The 18,544-nt window shown below is 39.9% G+C and overlaps 1 protein-coding gene across 2 annotated transcripts in view; it reads left to right on the forward strand.

The window, feature by feature from the left end:
• The window catches only part of LOC149104912 (uncharacterized), a 31,128-nt gene extending 13,125 nt beyond the window's left edge, over positions 1-18,003 (forward strand). Inside the window, exons 5-10 of one of the 2 annotated variants that reach the window (XM_089271441.1) lie at positions 2,761-3,517; positions 4,040-4,151; positions 5,447-5,696; positions 6,394-7,185; positions 10,862-12,092; positions 16,724-18,003. In XM_089271441.1, coding sequence (XP_089127567.1) covers positions 2,761-3,517; positions 4,040-4,151; positions 5,447-5,696; positions 6,394-7,185; positions 10,862-12,092; positions 16,724-16,728 — 3,147 coding nt within the window. In that variant the 3' untranslated portion in view covers positions 16,729-18,003. Of the gene's footprint in view, positions 1-2,760; positions 3,518-4,039; positions 4,152-5,446; positions 5,697-6,393; positions 7,186-10,861; positions 12,886-16,723 lie in introns of those variants that run through there. The other variant, XM_089271440.1, reaches the window with a different exon arrangement.
• The last annotated feature ends 541 nt before the right edge of the window (positions 18,004-18,544 follow it).

The following is an 18,544-nucleotide window of genomic DNA, read 5'->3' on the forward strand; positions in this document are numbered from 1 at the left end:
ATCCTTCCTCTCGAGAATGGCTTCCAAACTCAGAAACAGACAGGAGAAGGTCCTCCAAGAAGACACAACAACCGCAGAGAATCAAGCTGCAGATATTTTTGACAAGTGTCAGTTAACTCATCCAATTACTTATGACTCATTCAACTTGTGTGCCTTAAACGCATCTATAATGTCTTTAAAAAGCTAAGCGTCAATATTAGTGCTTCGCTTGATAGATGCGGGTATTTTAAAGCGCCCTGCTTAGGGTTGAAAACTAGTCTTGTGCAGACATGCAGCTGTGTTCCATCACAGAGCTGAACGACATTAGCGGCCGTGGGGTGCCTCAGGCTCATAACGAATGGTGCCAACAAAATACAAACGTGTTTGCGCCAGATTAAGAAAACGTGGAAAAAGTAGATCTTAGCCAGGGTTATTAGAATCCACAAAGAAAACTGGGGGGTAGTCATTAATTTTTCCGAGATAATTAGCTACTGCTGACGATAGCATTTTTCTGAAAAAAAGGTAAAGATATTTCTTCACAGATTCTCCTAAGGTTCGCCTTTACATGCAGAAAACTAAACATATTAAAAATCATCTTTAAACTACGTGGTAAGTGGTAACATAAAAACCACTTGATATGTATTTAATAACAGAATCGTCGCAACAGCACTCCTCTGGCTTAGCCAAAATACAGTCTACATAACTTTTCCTCACAGCTAAAAACTAATGCATTGTCGAATAGGCTTGCCACTTCCAATTCATACCATAAAATGTAGCTCTAATCACCCCTTTTTTAAAAGTTAAATGAGTTGTTTCATCCTTTCGAAAACTTTGTCGGTGTCCGTTACATTTTTCCCTGTTACTTTCCAAGTAAGTTAAACACTGATGTCTGTCGCAGTTGTTTTGCGCGCGCATTATGCCATCTACAGTTGAATTTCAGTATGATTTTTTCTACGGATACGATAAAAGCTAGTTTGTCAGCTGGAAGCCGTTCACAGTTATTGCTTAGCGATATGCTGCTTTTGAGACATTGCTCTTTAAGTGGACGGTAGTTTTGGGATCTCAAGTGATGTACTTTTGGCGATATTTTCCTTTAAACTTCGCCTTTTTTTATGGCGCTTCATGAGTAGTCCGAAAGGGAAGAAATTTAAAATTCTGTAGAAAAATCAGGTGATGATCAAATTGCCAAAACAGCCTCTCAATGTAACAAGAAACATTTGCTTGTCTCGACTAAAGGGTTTTTACCCGGATTTAGATCGTTTTCTTTGTATGGCAAATTGTTAAAAATGTGCCCTAAAATGGCCGCTGAAAGCCCTCTTAGAGGGACAAAATCAAGATGGTGGCCCCAGCGCTAAAATACGAATCGAATTGAACTGAAAGTTATATTTTTGTGAATCACTTATCTAGACCATTCATCTGAGAAAGTTTGAGGAATTTGATTTTTTCTGGTCCAAATGGCCATAGTTGAAAATTACAGAGGGCGCCTCTTAAATAGATAAAATATGGCGGCCGGAAAATAGTGTTAACATCTGGAACTTACTTTGGTTATCCGGGACAATGATTATCTGCACTGAACAAATAAGCATCAGTTACATACAGCAACGTCTTAAATGGCTACAAATCACGACATAAATACATATTTTTCGACAAACGCGATCGTAGCTTTATGTCACGCACCGCCTAACAGATTAACAAATTAACCCTTCTGCGCAACGTACGGGTCTCCATACATCTGCATTTCCGCTGATCCCAGAAGTTCAAAACACTACAAATCATGCCGATATGAAATAAAATCAACGCAACCTGAATCACAGATCTATGTTACAATCGATCGCTACTTGTTGGCCATTATTATCTTTAAATGAAAAAAGCCGAAGCAATCTAGTTGCCAGTTCGAGAAAGGCGAGCAGAACGTAATCGCAATGCATGCCGGGAAGGGTCTTTACACCTCGTGCGCGGGAAAACATGGCTGTCGATACAAGACAAATTTTATAAGTCAAAAACCAGTTCTCGCTTTCCAAACTTTGACACTAGCAACGTTTGGCAAATGGGCCACAACTCACCAGAGGGTATTTTTCTTGGGCAAGAATTGCTCTTGGACTTTGCTGCCTGGCTCGATCTGACTTCGAACGCCGATAACACGATTACGGTATATTAGCTGCCTTCGAAGTTTCAGAACACATTTTGATTCTTTAAAACGTGCTGATGACTTACGGGTTTAACGAGGCTTTATGATGCCTCTCAACCACCAGGCAGGCATACAAGGTACTTTAACACAATGCTTAAGAAATTAGTTGACAGAGCTCTAATGCGGCACATCTCTTTTTTGTTCGATGGTATTTCGTTTGCCGCTCGATCGATTCACGTTTTGTGTTCACGTCACAATAACCGATGTAAACAATCCGTTCCCAGATTTAAGACAGCTAAGATTCAGTGGAATACACTATAAACAGTCTGCCTGTTTGCTGTTCAACAAAATAATAAGGTTTCTTTTGTTTTTCTGTTCAACAAAAGATCTCCAAGAGATGCCGCTTGGAAAACTGAGTTTTTTGCATACGTTATTTCTCGAGAACGAAGAGCGCCCCAGCCAAAAAAAATTCAGAGCAATGTTTCTCAGGTAAAACGAAGCCAACATGCCAAAATTCAGCTATTTTTGAGCACTTTCAAAATGGCCAAAAAATCTAGGGGACGTTCTTGCACGCGTCCTTTCGAATATAGATACTGCAATAAGCAGGTCCTAACAAGACGACAATGCTACCTCTTCAAAAAACTCCATTTCAGGTTGCTCAAAGTGTTGGCACTCTCAAGAACTCAACCATTTCCTCGCGAGAGAGTGAAATGCGAGTACAAACTGAAGCAAAAAATTCCGTCGGTGACGTCACCGATGACAGCGGTGTAAGTTCTGGTAAAGATTCGACATTGATGATGGATATAGTCTCACCTACAGAAGACGTCCTAAAACATGCGTATCGGCGGTTGCTTAAAGGCGTGCATGGTGATGCTGAAAAGGCTGATGACGAGAGAGAAACCATAGTCACTGTAGATTTGTGGGATTTTGCCGGGCAGCACCTGTACTACGCTTCTCACCCTGTGTTCCTGTCACCACGTGCGGTGTATATCCTGGTGCACAACCTCAGCAAAGCACTAGATGCCCCAGCCCAGCCCTGTGTTCGACAAGGAACACGTGATCAATTTTTGGAAAACCCAAACAACGAGACAAATCTGGAGAATCTGCTGTCATGGCTTGTAACAATCCACAGTATCAGACCAACAGGAGAGGAAATGATTGGCGACTCAGGCGGCAAGCTGCCCTATCTCCGACCTCCAGTGTTCATTGTTGGCACTCATGCTGATAAACCATTTGAGGATATCGAGGCTACGACATCAAAAATACAGCAGGGAATATCTGGTAAGGAATACGAGAAGCATGTTATCCGGCCATTTTTCAGTATTGACAACACACTGGGCAAGAAGTCATTGGTGCGCAAGATGAAGAATTTGTTTGTCAAGCCTGCGCAAAGGCGTAAACGACAAGCAGGTAAACGATTTTGTTGTGCTGGATCACTGATTAAAATAAAACATTTCAGCTTACAATGAACCGACACTTTATATGACTATTAGCTAACTCAGGTTTAAGTCTGCATTTGGTTTATTCATGAAATTCATCAGTAAAGCAAATTGGTAAAACCGAGGATCTCTTCAATACTGGCCATGCCTTTCTTAGAATTGACGTTTTGTGTGGAGGGAGCAGTTTGAATATGTATTGCGGTAAAGATAGTTCTGGAAAGATTTACATTGTTTACATCCTCTGCCAAAGATACCTCAGAAGGTTTATTTTTGTTCTGGTTTAAGGGACCATTAATTTTAGAGTATGTTTGTTTAATAATATCTTTCCTGAGCCATGTTCTCGAATTGTAGCAGAAAGTAACACAAATCAGCAAACGTGTGTAGAGAAGACACAGGTAATAAGAGCTCATCTGTAACAACTGCCATTCACCTAGGACTTGACGATTAACTTCGTTTGGATGCTTTACAGCTTGTCGCCATTTGTAATTTACAGGGCGAGGAAGTGACACTGATGTTGCTAGTGACGATGGGATTCATGCGCTTCGGACCAAAATCATGGATGTTTTGAGGAAGGAGCCATACATGGGGGAGAAAATACCAGTCAAGTAAAGTGATATCGCAAGAGAAAGAGATCTTCACACCTTTGCGATAACAACAGTTGCACAAGAGGCCTGTAAAAAGGATTCAGTTGCTATGGTCTCCCATTGAGACCTTTTTGGGTTTCTTTCCAACTAAATTGGTTGCGAATGTCTCTTTCTTTTCAAGTCTTTCATTTATAACCTTTCGTATACTTCATAGTTGTACACATCGGTAGCGTAGTAAATTTAGGGTCTGTCTGTCTGCAGTCATTTTATCACATCAACACAACTAGTGCTTCCATTTTCCCTCAATCTTTTCATTACTTTGTGCTGACCGTATTTTCTCGATTAAACTCTATGGCGTTCATTTCAAACTTGGCCTTGTACGTAGACCCGGCATTTAGTTTTCACTGCATGATTTTGGTCTTGAGTTTATTAGCAAAGGTTTTTGTTTATCATTTTGGACAGCCATATATTTAACCATTAGAGCTTAACCTAATACTACACCTCAAATAAATGCTGGAAGGGCTTATTTACAACTCTGTCTTAGAGAACCAACATTTAATATAAAAAATATGATACTATCCTTGGAAAGAGAGTTTGGAACGAATATACTTTATTTGTAACTGCATTCATTGAAAGATCGAGGAGAGTATTTAGGCTATATAAGTGGAGAGAAGCAAGAAAATACCCTCCAATGAATTTAGTAAAAAAGAAATGCGTCTTCTTATCGAGAAACTAGGATTTCTGACGAGCCATGTCTTACATTTGATTAAACTTAAAATTTCTATGAAGTATTACATGGGGATTTTTCATGTACTTTCTTTCGAATTTTACAGGGAAAATATCCGTAAAAATCTCTCGATGGGAATTTTCCATTCATATGTCATCTTGATAACATATAGCATTTCCCAAGATTTTTTCTGTGAAATTTTCCTATTGGAACTATCAGTTATCCCTCTCATGAAATTTTCGAAGCCCATGTTTTGGAATGTCATCGGTTAGGAGATTTCAATACAGCATACACTTTATCACCAAACGATAAAAACTCTTGGTTACAAAAAAAAAAGGAGACAAAATAAGGGAAAAATGAAAAATTTGAATAAATAAGTAAACGGCGGGAGCAAATCACTAAATCACTAAATACCTAGGACTAAAGTAAATTAGCAACAAATAATTGAGTAGTAAGTTTCAGGTGAATGTTGGCAATATGGTTGTAAGATGTTATGTTTAACTTTGTTTTTAAAAATTTTAAGGGGGAGATGTTTAATATATGAATACTTTTCGAAGCTAATTAGTTATTTTGTTTGATTGTTCTTTAGGTGGTTCAACTTCGAAAAGGTCGTTGAAGCTTTGGTAGCTGAGAATGTGTATCACATGAATGTGGAACAACTTCAAACGTATGCCAAAGAAGTGTGCTTTATCGAGGATGAAGACCAGTTCTACGCCATGCTACATTTTTATCATGACCTCGGAATGATTGTAAAGCACCGCAGCACAGTCATACTGAAGGCGCAATGGTTAATTGAGCTATTCAAGATGCTGATAACCATACCACCCTTCAACAAAGCGGTACGAAGACGTTATGCTTAGCACTTATAAAGCCTATCTTCTATACGAAACGCCTAGCGTATTCCCCAAACAAACTCTTGGTCATATGGACCTACGTAGATTTTTATTGAGGACAGCTTTTAAATGAGATCTATTCCTCTGGGCGAAGGCAAGCGCATTAGCGGTGTGAGTTACTAAAGTAGCTATTTACCATAGATTAAAACTACGTTCAAATAAAGTCTCAAAGTAATAGCTTAAAATTTGGTGAAACCAAAAAGCTGCCGGGATAGATAAATTTAGTAAGATTAAGAAAGATTGTGAAAGACGGACCTGTAAAATGCGGGCTGAAGTCTTAAGATGTATCATACCTCAGTGACAAAACTCTTTAGGAGAGGCGTTTTCCGTTTCTTTTCTCTTTTACCGATGCAAGTGAACATACATGAGACAAATTAAAGAACGCAAGGTCCAGCAGGGTTAGACTGAAAAATAATCCCTTAGCATTGTAGTATAATTCTGGCCTCGCCAACCATGAGTTTCTCCATAGGTCAGTGGTTACAGCACTCAGCTGATATATGGGAGGTAATGGGTTCAAATCCCGTCGGGGATTCAGATTTTCTCTTGTCACATGTTCGGGACATGTTGAACGTCATTTTCACAAATCTCCTTTGCTTCGGCAAAAAATAATTATGCAACGTAAGTGTGTTTTGTTTTTTGGTAGGATCCCGTAGAATCTAAGTATTGGCTGGAGGTAGAGACAAGCGGTGTCCTGAGCATGGAACTTGTCGATCGTGTCTTTTCCAAATTCATTCAGCAAGGCCTTGTCAAGGAAGACATCTTAGACATGATGGAGCGATTTGGTTTGATCGCCAAGTTTTCAACTTCGCCAAGTAATGTGAAGTACTTTGTACCCGCTCAGCTTAAGTCGCCACCTGAAGACCTTGGTAAACTGGAGCCATCGCCCACCGATCCTTGCCCGTTGTATCTTCACTTTGAGGATGGTTTTGTTCCGCATGGATTCTTCTCTCAGTTTGTTTCAAAATCAATATCTTGGTGTTCCAAGATTGGATCCGTACAACCCCCAAACCTGTACCGAGATGGAGCTTGGTGTGTTGTCGGTCGGCAAATAATACATGATATGATTCTGATTTGTAAAAAGAAGTTCATCAAGATTTCCCTCAAGCAAAGAGCTGAAGAGGAAGCAGTTCCAGTTTCGACATCGCCAGAAACAGCAAGAAGTGTGCGATCGTTTGTGGAAGACACTTTACAAGATTTGTTGAAGCAGTTTCAGTACCTTGGTAATCTGCGGTACGAGTTCTGTGTTGCATGCCCCTACTGTCTGCAGGGACGTCAAGTTTGTGCAAACCACAGCCAAACCTTGTGCACACACGAAGATTGTTTGCACCTCCTTGAAATAAAACAAGGAGGACGTTTGATCTGCATGAAAAGCGTCATTGGCAAAGTACTCACAGTTCGTGGTTTGGAAAAGTGGCACCCACAGAGAACAAGCCAGGTATGATTTATGAATAAAAAGTAATGTATTTCACAAGTAATAACACCAGTGGTTGACATCGTAGTTCAGCATGGGTGTTACAAATTAAACGCAAAAGGTATTATCTACCTATATCAGTTATTATTAAAAACTGGATCGTTGGATAATTCAATTTGAGAGTTTTTATTGGCTTCGCCATCATGAGTTATAAGCTATTATACCATGCTCTACAAATACGGTAAGTGTACGCGTGATTTTTTGGGCGTTGTTTATTTTACTTAAGCTTTCTATATTTTGGTGGCGTTTCTAATAAATCAATTATTCCACGCGCGCTTGCTGGATATGGGACGATTATAGCCAACTTGGCGCTACGCGCCTCGTGGCTAATACGCTGATTTAGCAAGAGAACGGGAACGTAACTTGACCACGCCGTGCGCAGTACAAATACCCAAACACGGTCAAATTAGAACAGAATCCAGGTTATTTCGCGCGCCCTGCAGTCGTCATCTGACGTTCCCTAAATCAGCCTAATATCTCATATCCAACGCGCGTGCGTGGAATAATTGTTTAAGGACGGTGCCTACTTTTCTTTTATAACATAACTAAAGCAAAGCGCGCGCTCTGATTGGTTAATTTAGCGTCTACTATTTGCCCATGGGTGTACGCTGCTGACGTGTGTGCTAACGTTTACAAAGCAAATCCTTTGACAGACATTGTTTCCAAAGTAATGGCCGACGTTCTTTTGCCAGAAATGCGAAACTGTCTTCACAGTTGTCTGAAGATGAAACTTTATCGAGTCACTGGTGTGCAGTCGGTTGTCATGAATGAATTTTCGCGTGCTTGTTTTCTCTTGTCATGTAGGACTACACGAACATTTTTTTGGGGATGTAGCTCAATAAAAGGACTTCTGTTGTTCCAATGTCTCAATGTTATGTTATAAAACAAATGGTAAACGCCATAGCGTGCACTATTGAGTTATGGATGCACTTGGGAGGTTTACTAAGCACTCAAGAAGCTAGAGTCGCACTCGGCTATCGCCTCGTGCGACTCTTACGCTTCTTTCGTGCTTAGCAACCTCCCGCGTGCATCCATTTAACAAATAGATTCCATGTTGCCGTGCGTCTGTTCAGTAATAGATCACAGATGACGTCAAAATGTGGTAAGAACAAAAAAGTGGCACACGAGGCGATAGCCGAGTGTGTCACTGATGTTCTTACCACATTTTGACGTCTTCTGTCATCTATTACTGAACAGACGCACGGCAACATGGAATCTATTTGTTTTATATAATAACGAAACAAACTACTACCGATAAAGCTTTTTTTATTTCAAAATCTTTCAACATAACTCGAAAACCGGCCTTTGCCCACTTTGGCGAACACGAAAAAAGCCATTTGACGTAATCTATTGTCTATACAAATTGAAGCGATCTCATTGGTTGCTATGCGTAGCAAAGAATTGTGATTGGTCCGGAAAAATCACGCCACTGTCAAACTTGACTCAGGCGTCGCTTCTCGTGGAATGAAAACTTACAGCGAAAGCAGAATTGAACTGCGAAATCTACAAATCTCAAAGAAAATGCTGGATAAGTCAAGTCACTTTTGTCATCAGAGCAGCCCTGTGAGCCGAAAAGCTTGGATGTTGCCTCGAATATTGCAGGAGTTGAAAAACTACGCTCGGAAAACTTGCGGCTGCGGTCAACCTGGAGGCCATTCGATTCGAGTTTTGAATGAAAGGAGCGTTAGTGATGGTGGAAATTTGTGTCCTCTGTGGTTGGTGATTTTCAAATCAGTTTGAAATAGTGTCGGAGACACCTTTTAGCTGCGATACAGTTGGCCGTGAGCTGTAGTGAGCTATACTTTGCTCGCTGCTGTGCCCTGAAACGGACTGGAACATTCGCATCGGAAAGCAAGGTTATGTGTTTATTTTAACTGATTTTAAGAAGTGGTTTTGATGTTTCATTCCAGACAATCACTGTGTCAACAATTATTTTGAGACTGAGAAAAGTTCAATGTTTTAAATAAATTAATCTCATAAACATTTTGTTTATTGGGTTTGTTAAATTCGAGACAAAGCAATGGTTCTCGGCTTACCAAGACTAATTTTGTGTTTGGTTTAGTCTCGCTTGACTGCCGACTGAGACAGCTCGAGTATTTTTTCTGAGTCATTTTCTAAAACAGAAACGGCTTTATCTTTCTTCTTCCTGCTAGACTATGTTTCTGGTAGTTGTTCAATGCCTGGACAAGACTTTCTTGGACCTTATCTTTTGCCCAGTCATGTAAAATATTATCTAAATTCTCAAAACTTTCCGCCATTTTAAAACACGGGGAGAAAAACTTTGAAATGATGACGTCAATCGTGCGTCTGTCCTCTAATAGATCATAGGCGAGAACCAATCAAAATACGAGAATAACTTGGGTTATTATATAAAACTCAATAGTACACGCGATGGCGTTTACCATTTGTTAAAGTGCGCACACGTTCTGCGCATCACGCAAGCCATGGTTTAGCTCCACGCGCGCGCTGAGGCTGACATTGACGCAATCAACTACGCTATCACGTACACGCCTAAAATGAAAGCAAAATTTTCCTGCTGTGACCAAGTCTAGTTTAATGAACCTGTACTTAAACCAGGAACACCAGAATAGCAGCATATCGCTAACCACTAAGTGTTTACGTCTTCCAGCGGAAAACGTAGCTGTTATCTGTCGAACATTATACTGAAATCCAACTGTAAACATGTACCTGCAGATGGCGTAGTGCGCGCGCAAAACAAGTGCGAGATATGCAAACGTCTTACTTACTGAGGAGGTGACAGGAAAAAAATGTAACGGGCACCGTAAAAGTTTTCAAAAAAGATCAATAACTTTAAAAAACGCGTGGTTACCCTTACTTTTATGTTGTGAAATGGAAGTGGCAAGTCTGTTCAACACGTGATTAGTTTCTGGTTGTGAGCAAAAGGTGTTTAAACTGTATTTTAGCTGAACCAGAGGGAGGCTGTCAGACACGCTAAAAGCGCTTTTGCAACAATTTTGTTATTAAAAACATATCAAAAATGTTTTTTTGTTACCATTTGCCATGTAGTTTAAAGATCTTTTTAAATGTGTTTGCTTTTCTGTATGTAAAGGCGAATTCTATGGAAATCTGTGAAGAAGTATCCTTTCGTTCTTTTTTCAGGAAAATGCTGATGTCAGCATTTTTGTTGAGATTCAAGGCTAATTATCTCGAAAAAAAAATGCGTGGCTACCCCAATTTTTCTTTGTGGTTTCCAATAACCCTTGCAAAGATCTACTTTTTCCGCGTGGTCTTAACCTGGCGCAAAAACCTTTGCTATGAGTAGGCACCGTCCTTAATAGTCGTCAATATCACTTGCCATTAGCGCAGCATTCGAAAGGAAGAATGTGACAGTTATTCAAACAGCTATAGATCTGTTAAGACCGCCATCAACGGTCATAGGATTTCCCTGTCTTCTTCACATCTGGCAAGCTACGGATAAAATCATCAGTGAAAATTCCGCAGTTAACGTTTACCTTGTGTTCGGTTTGGTTTTCGTGACGCGCAGCCCAATAAACCAAGTTGAAAAAAAAGTGATGCATACTTACATTGCAAGATAAGTGCATTTCATGCACGCTTACAATATATACCGAGACAATTGGCTACGATGCAGTTTTATTAAGACGTTTTCATTTTCTTGCAGGATTTATGTCTTTCCTCTGTGGCCGGAACATCTCAGGGCGAGCCAGCACAAGATAATCCAGGGACGTCCGAGAGAGTTTTAAAAGTAACTCTCTTAGGCAGTGAGTGGAGGTCGAAAAAAGGAGGCTTGTCAACCGTAAACAGAAAGCTTGCCTTCCAGCTGGCAGAACACATGGAAGTAGAAGTCACTCTATTGGTCCCACCGTCAGCCTGCTCTGAGGAAGAAAGGATAGACGCTAAGAGCCACAACATTGCCATTAGAGAAGCAGAGAGACTTGTGGGCTACGACTCCCTTGAATGTTTGATTGTCCCACCAGAAGACCTTGCCATTGACATCGTTCTGGGTCATGGAGCGAAGCTTGGTAAACAAGTCCAGGTCATTAAAAAATCCCACAGTTGTAAGCGGGTCCAGGTAGTGCATACTGCACCTGAAGAACTGGGAATGTATAAGAACTATTCAAAGGCGATTTCCAAAGGTGAAGAGAAGCACAGAACAGAGGTAGACTTGTGCAAGTTAGCAAATCTTGTTGTAGCTGTTGGACCCAAGTTGAAGGACGCCTACACTGCTTACCTGGGATCTTGCAAAGAACACCAAGATGTCATTCAGCTGACTCCTGGTATTTTCAGAGAATTTTCAGTCACAAGGAAAACCACTGAGGAGAGCAAGAACTTTAGGGTGCTGACCTTTGGCCGCGGTGATCAAGAAGACTTCAGTCTCAAAGGATATGACATTGCTGCTAAAGCAATAGTTGAACTGAAGGATAACTCATACCGTTTGATATTTGTGGGCGCACCAGATGGAAAAGAGGAGGACGTCGCGGACAACTTGCTGCACTGTGGAATCTCTAAAGATCAACTGGTCGTCAGGAAATTTGTGCAAAGCAAGGAGAGATTGAAGGAGTTGTTTTGCGAGGTCGACCTTGCTATCATGCCGTCTAGGACGGAGGGTTTTGGACTGACTGCGCTGGAAGCCTTGTCTGCTGGTCTTCCCATTCTTGTGAGTGGAAACTCGGGTTTTGGAGATGCACTGCGTTCGTTACCATTAGGCAAGCCATTTGTGGTGGAGTCAGCCGAGCCTAAAGAGTGGGCCAGGGCAATCACAGCCGTCCGCCTGAAAGACCGAGCAGAGCGGCTGCAAGAGATTCAAAGACTGCGAACAAGTTACGAAGATACTTGCAGCTGGGAGAAGCAGTGCGAAGCTCTTGTTCAAAAAATGTGGCGAATAGTTCATGGTAAGACTTTCAATGGTGGCGTAGTTTGCTCTTAAGGTCCAATATCAGTTCATTTTACACAAGACATTTAAGAGCCAGTGCCCATAACTATGGACCAAACAACGGCACAAGTCGAAAAATCGATTTTGCTCATTTTTTGCCCATAGATTGGCCCTAGCTAGTAAACAAACGGACCATAGTTAGTTTCTGCTAATGCAGCTTTTTTGGGGAGAAATTTGCGAAAAACTATTTTGCCCCGATTGAGCTCAAAATCTACTTCCTGTTATGCTAAATTTTCTGAAAATTTGGTTGCTTTGCGCGTCGCACAGCAGCTACTTAAGAATCTTTCAATGGTCTTTACATTCAGCTCAGGTCTTCATGGTATGACTGAGCGAAAAATAAAATAAATCGAGGTTTCGTTTGAGCCCGAAACAAGATCGAACAGAAACGCAAAATATTACGATGTGTTACAAACGAATTATAGCACTAAAATATCGCCATATTTTTCTATGGGCTATAACTTTAAATGCCATAAAAACACTTTCTACGGGTTAACTGTACACCCACCTGTTTGAAAATCAAAAAATATCTCTGGGCAAATGGTTTTAAGTCGCCCGCCTTGGCCTGTGCTTCTCACAAATTTTTCCCTGAACCGCCGTGAGAATGTAAACAATTGCGTGACGCGGGCGCCCACCGTGAATACATAATTCGTTTCCAACAAACTGCAGATGGCTATCTTAGAACATTTGGGTGAAAAAAGAAAAACATAATGGACCACTTTTAACTTTAATATTTTGAAAGTCATCGCTTCGGAAATTTCGTTGATTAAAAACGCCAATTAAAAGCAATTTACTTGGAGTTCGGGTGTTACTGCTATGTCGTTTTAAGCTGTCGTTCTTTCTTTGATCATTTTAATTACAAGAGCGAGTTCTAGAAAGAAAATCGTTCTAAGTTCATTTGTTAAGCGTGATGACAAGTTGATATTGTTGGTTTGTAGCCTTACGTGATCTGAAGGAACGCTACAGTGGTTAAATTTATATTTGTTGATTTCGACGGATCGATTTTCGGTAAACCTTTTTATTTGTACCAACACATTTAGTGCCTTTTCTCCGGCTAAAAAGTCAGAAAAAGTAAAGTAAACAAATCATAAAAGTTTAAATCATAGATAAGAGGCATCGACAGTGCGAGTGTCTCGGTAAGCTGTTAATTTGAACAATTACTGTGCTGGACGGATTGCTTTCCATGTTACGCACGTACTATACATATAGTTCATTGTGCGCGAATGTTTCTGTTTCAAACAACTGAAATGCTCAATGCTTTTTTATTCTTTTTTTCTTCAGTCTTAAAACTTAAGGTTAGAGTTAGGCTAAACCCTAAACTGTTTTGGCGGCCAACCTATTTTTGGCTAATTGCTTAATCAAATTATATATATATTTCATTGAAATTCGCTCTTCCGTGACCGACTTCCGCTAGCAAAACAAGATGGATGTTCGCTGTTCATTTAAGACTGCAATCCTGGTCAAAAGTGTTGGGACAGTTACGGCAGATGACTTCACAGGCAGCCTCTCTTAAGACCAAAACCGCGCAAGCCCGCCTACCCCTCTCCCCCTGTCAATGTTGATAAAAATCTTGAAGAAAAAAAATCCTTGACAATAGCTTCAGAATAGCTACGTTTCAAGAATTGTTCGCCTCCTAGAACGGTATTCTCGAACTAAAGAGACGAGGAGATAGATATTCACGTCTTATTCCAATGATAGCGATTTTTCAGCAATCGCGTTTGGTTCCAACACAACTGTCTAACCACTTTCTATTGTCCCTTTTTCCTTTTTTCCCACATCCGATCTAGTCTTTAGAATAGCTTCGTTTTCATGCAACATTGCTAGGGGGGAGGGGGATCAATTGTACTTGCTTCTATTCATCTTTTGTTCTAAAACGTTAAGGACCTAGTTAAAATCGAGAGTTTTAGCGCGCAAAAGGGGGAGGTGTCCCAACAACTTATGGCCAGGATTGTAGGTTTACACTAGAGGAAATTGTTCCGGATTCGTGATGAATTCGGAACGTTTTAGTGCCGGATTGATTTTGCCGTTTACACAAAAGTGGACGAATCCGAAATAAAAACTCCCCGGTTTGGTCGTTTCTCCGGAGATTTTGAATCTGGAATTTAAAGTGGGAACTTTGAATCCGAAAATTTTGAATCTGGAGAGTTTTGTCGTGTAAACGATTTTCTCTCGAATCCGGATATTTTTCCGCCTGTGATCTTTTGAGTTTGCGGTGGAACGAAAATGGCGGATTACATGATCCAGTCGTAGTCGAGTCGTAGGCACATTGATGGCCATTTGATGGCGGTCGCTGGGTGATTACCTCGTGCTGTTTCAGGTGTAGGTAATCACTTTTATAATGGGTAATGCCATACTCAGAAACCCAATTTATACTTTACTGCGCAGATGACGACCATGGCACGATCGAAAACCTCGACGGTTCTAGATATTAAGAAAAGACCAGAATAAATACCTGGAGGGACCTGACATGGTGGACAACAGTACCGTGGTCAGCGAGTTGAAAGAAAACTTCAGACTGTCTCAACCTACCCCTAGCCTTATTTTCGGAGGCATTTTGTTTCTCGTTGTCGAGGCAACAAACTGCTTGTTAACCATTCCATCATGAATGTTTCCGGAGTTATCGTCGTGTGTAAACGGTTAAGAATCCGAATATCCTTTCACTGGAAACCCCTACTAATCCAAATACTCTAAAATTGATGAATCCGGGAACTTTTACGAATCCAAAAAAACTCCTTTAGTGTAAACCTAATCCTAGATCGACCACTGTAATGTTTATTTGTCTACCAGTGTTATGATCTGCAAATTTCAGTTAATTGATCAAACAACCAAGGTAGAAAAGATGGATTTTTTCCCAGTATGATAGAAACTTAAACGCAGTTTCTTCCTGGGCTAATTCAATTCAAGAAATTCCGGGTTTTCTAGCTGAGTTTGAACATATTGTGTAGGTACAAATTTTCTACACAGCTAGAAGAGCGGAGATGCCATCACGCAGTTAGTAGTTTATAGAAATTATGGTATTTCCACTTGACTTTATTTGTCAGTCAATGATTCAATTACCATAAACCATAGAGGATTGGCTAAGTGTATCTCTAAAACTGCCACTATATAGTAAGTTATCAGTGATTCAATAAAATAAATAAGTGTTAAAATCAATTCCCGGAGTACTGTAGAAACGTTCTTTATCAGGGATGTCGTGGGTGTTGCAATGCAAATGAAAAAACATACATACTTATACTAACTTAAACAAAAAAAGAAAACAAAAAAAAAAACATTTTCCATTATTTTATCTACACAACGTTTCAAAAATTGCTTGCATCGGATTGCTGGAAACGAATATTTTACTCGAGAGTGGCTATCGCGTCACGCAATTGTTTACATTCCAACGCCGGATATTGGGCAAAATCTATGAGAAACACAGGCCAAGGCGGGCGACTTGAAATCATTTGCCCAGAGATGTTTTTTGATAGCCTAACAGGTGGGTGTATATTTAACCCGTAGAAAGTGTTTTTATGGTATTTAAAGTTATAGCCCATAGAAAAATATGGCGATGTTTTCATGCAATAATTCTCTTGCGACACACTGTAAAATTTTGCGTGTCAGTTTGATCTCTTTTCGGGCTCAGAACTAACTTTGATTTATTTTATTTTTCGCTCAGTCATACCACGAAGACCTGAACTGAATATAAAATCCATTGAAAGATTCTCAAGTAGCTGTTCTGCGGAGTGCGAAGCAATCAAATATTCGGAAAATTCAGCAAAACCGGAAGTAGATTTTGAGCCCAATCGGGTCGAAATCGTTTTTGGCGTATTTCTACCAAAGAAAGCTGTATTAGCAGAAACTAACTATGGTCCGTTTCTATTCTTACTAGGACCTATCTATGGACAAAATAGAAGCGAAATCAATTTTTCGACTTGTGCCATTGATAGGCGATTTAGGTCCATTTTTATAAGCATTTACTCTTAAGGGTAGTCGCATGTAGAGGTTAGCCGGAAATAATTTACACCACTCCTGCAAAGAAGTTATAAATTTCATACGTGGGAGAAGTCTTGTCGTGCAAAAGACATTTATGTGGAAGATGTGAGGCGCTTAGTTTTCCGGCGCCAATGTGCTGAAACCTTTATCAGAGGAACGAAAAGAAGTCCAATGTACTTTCTGTATATACGAAGACGATTATTTTAATTTTCATCAGAAAATACAAACATAAACAACAGTTATCCACTGGGATAGTGATTTAACCGGTGGATACCGTTATCTGCTCATTGATCAACTGGCCCCTGTTATCAACATTTTTCATAGTTTTTCTTGAACTGGAAGCAAAGTTCAAGATCTAGGGATAACACTCGTTTTACAAGCAAATCCCTGAATCAACGATTTGGTGCCAATCCTATGTGAATAGTAGCGCTTCTGATGGCTAGTATCTTTTTCCTTATTATTGCTAAGAAGTTTTGGTTTGGTTTGGACCGTCAACAAGTTATTCGTCTCAATGAAATCTTCTTTATACAAAATATGTACACTCGTCAGTGGCAAATCTATCTTGTCAGTGACATTTTCTACCACTCCTTTATTTGTTACATACACCGTCCTCTCTCACAGGTTAACAAGGCTAGACCGCTTCACTGTGGCGATACATGACTCAAGAAACTCCTGAGGAAACAATGAAATGTTGCAACTTCTTAAAACTGAAGGAAAGACTGCGTTTGAAGAACTTCATGTTATTTTAACATGTACATTGTGTAGCACAGATATTATACAACTAGGAAATAAGTTTAAAAGCGTAACTTCTAACATCAACGTCAGTTGAAGCCCGCCTCAAGACCACTCCGTCAGTGCGATCAACTCATTATTACGGGCACTTTTTTTCACCAGAAGTAAATGCTTAGTCAGTCAGTTTCCTGTAATTTTCTTCAAAGAATCCCCTGAATTCGACCACAATATTATGATGTAGTTGTAGTGATAGTAACGGGATTCCACTGTATAACCTCTTGGAATGCTGAGATGTTATCTTTCAGAAGTAGCTTAAAGTTTTACGTTTCCCAATTTTTTAATTTGACAAATAGTCCGTTTTAGCTTCCAGTGCTACACAAAGTCTTTGCAAAACATTCCAAAAGACGGGTGCTTTGATAATATATTTTTCACGCAAAGTATTAATACTTTTCAGTTTGAGAATTTATTTATAGTGTAGCTGTCGTTAAGAATTTAAGTTTACACTCAGTGCTTCGGAAAGGTCGAACATTTTCATAAAAGACCTACATGTGACAATGTAAAAGGCAATTATGTTACTCCAAATGAGAGACAGAATATAATTAGTTTTTGAAAAGAAACTTTGAAACAGTATGGTATTTTATATCTTCAAAAAGTTAACCTGTAAATATGTCCTAAAACTTTGCCTGTTTAATTTTTGTAGGGGTCTCCAATTAACCCTGTAGTACAAGTAAACCTTGAGCAGGAACGTGTCCAAGTAAATTGATCGAAAGACTGATCAATTCATTTAACGATCGTCAAGGTCGCGCAGGACCTTTACCCATGAATAAATTTATATGATTTTTATAAAGCGAAATCATGGAAAAGGTGTCGCCTTTTAAACATTTTTTGTAAAATTGTCTGAAACAGTTTTAGAATTTGAATTTGCTAAGAATTAACAGGAATATTCACGGATGACTGTTATCTTCCGGGCACATCGTGTGTTACTGTGATACTTAAAGCTACTAAGGTTAGATTTATGTAAAATGTGATTTTTGTGCTTCGAGCTTTCAGCTCCAGGAGTTTAGTGAATTGAATTGGTTTATAGTATAGATTCACGTGACAAAGTAAAAAGTAGATCATGGGCACTCCAAGATTGCCTAGAGAAACAATGAATATTAAAGAGAAACGTTCAGTTATGTTTTAGTGATAACGGGCTGAGTATAGAAAGGTGACGAGAAGCACTAATGCGCTGGACTCGGATCAAGCGGTCCTGGTTGGAGCCCTGCTTGGGGTCATTGTGTTTTTCCAGGGCAAGACTCTTCACTCTCACAAGGCCTCTCTTCGCTCAGGTATATAAATGGTTACCGGTAAATTGTTAAGACTAGTAGAAAACGTAGATAAAAGAGTGCGTTCGAGTTTTCGTAGGTTTGGTATGTTAAAAAAAACAAAAATTCTAGGGAAAGTATTTTGCCGGTGCCTGAGCTTTTAGATAGGCGTAAAATTGGTCTCCCTTCAGCAGGGGTGCAAATAAATGAAATGATCTCATAGCACGTGCATACGAGAGGGTATGTTCTCGTTTATACATGTATTATGTGATATTAGTTACGACCGGTCAGTAAAATACATGGACTGCAGTCGGTAGACCGCACTTAGTCCGCAGTCCGCATTTTATACCTTAGTCGGCGTTTTATGCCCAGTCCGTAATGTTTAGTCCGCGTTTTATACCTAAGT

This window comes from Orbicella faveolata, unplaced genomic scaffold (genome assembly GCF_042242905.1).
Source record: "Orbicella faveolata isolate gen_17 unplaced genomic scaffold, um_ofav_v1 contig_34, whole genome shotgun sequence".
Classification (NCBI taxonomy): Eukaryota; Metazoa; Cnidaria; class Anthozoa; order Scleractinia; family Merulinidae; genus Orbicella; species Orbicella faveolata.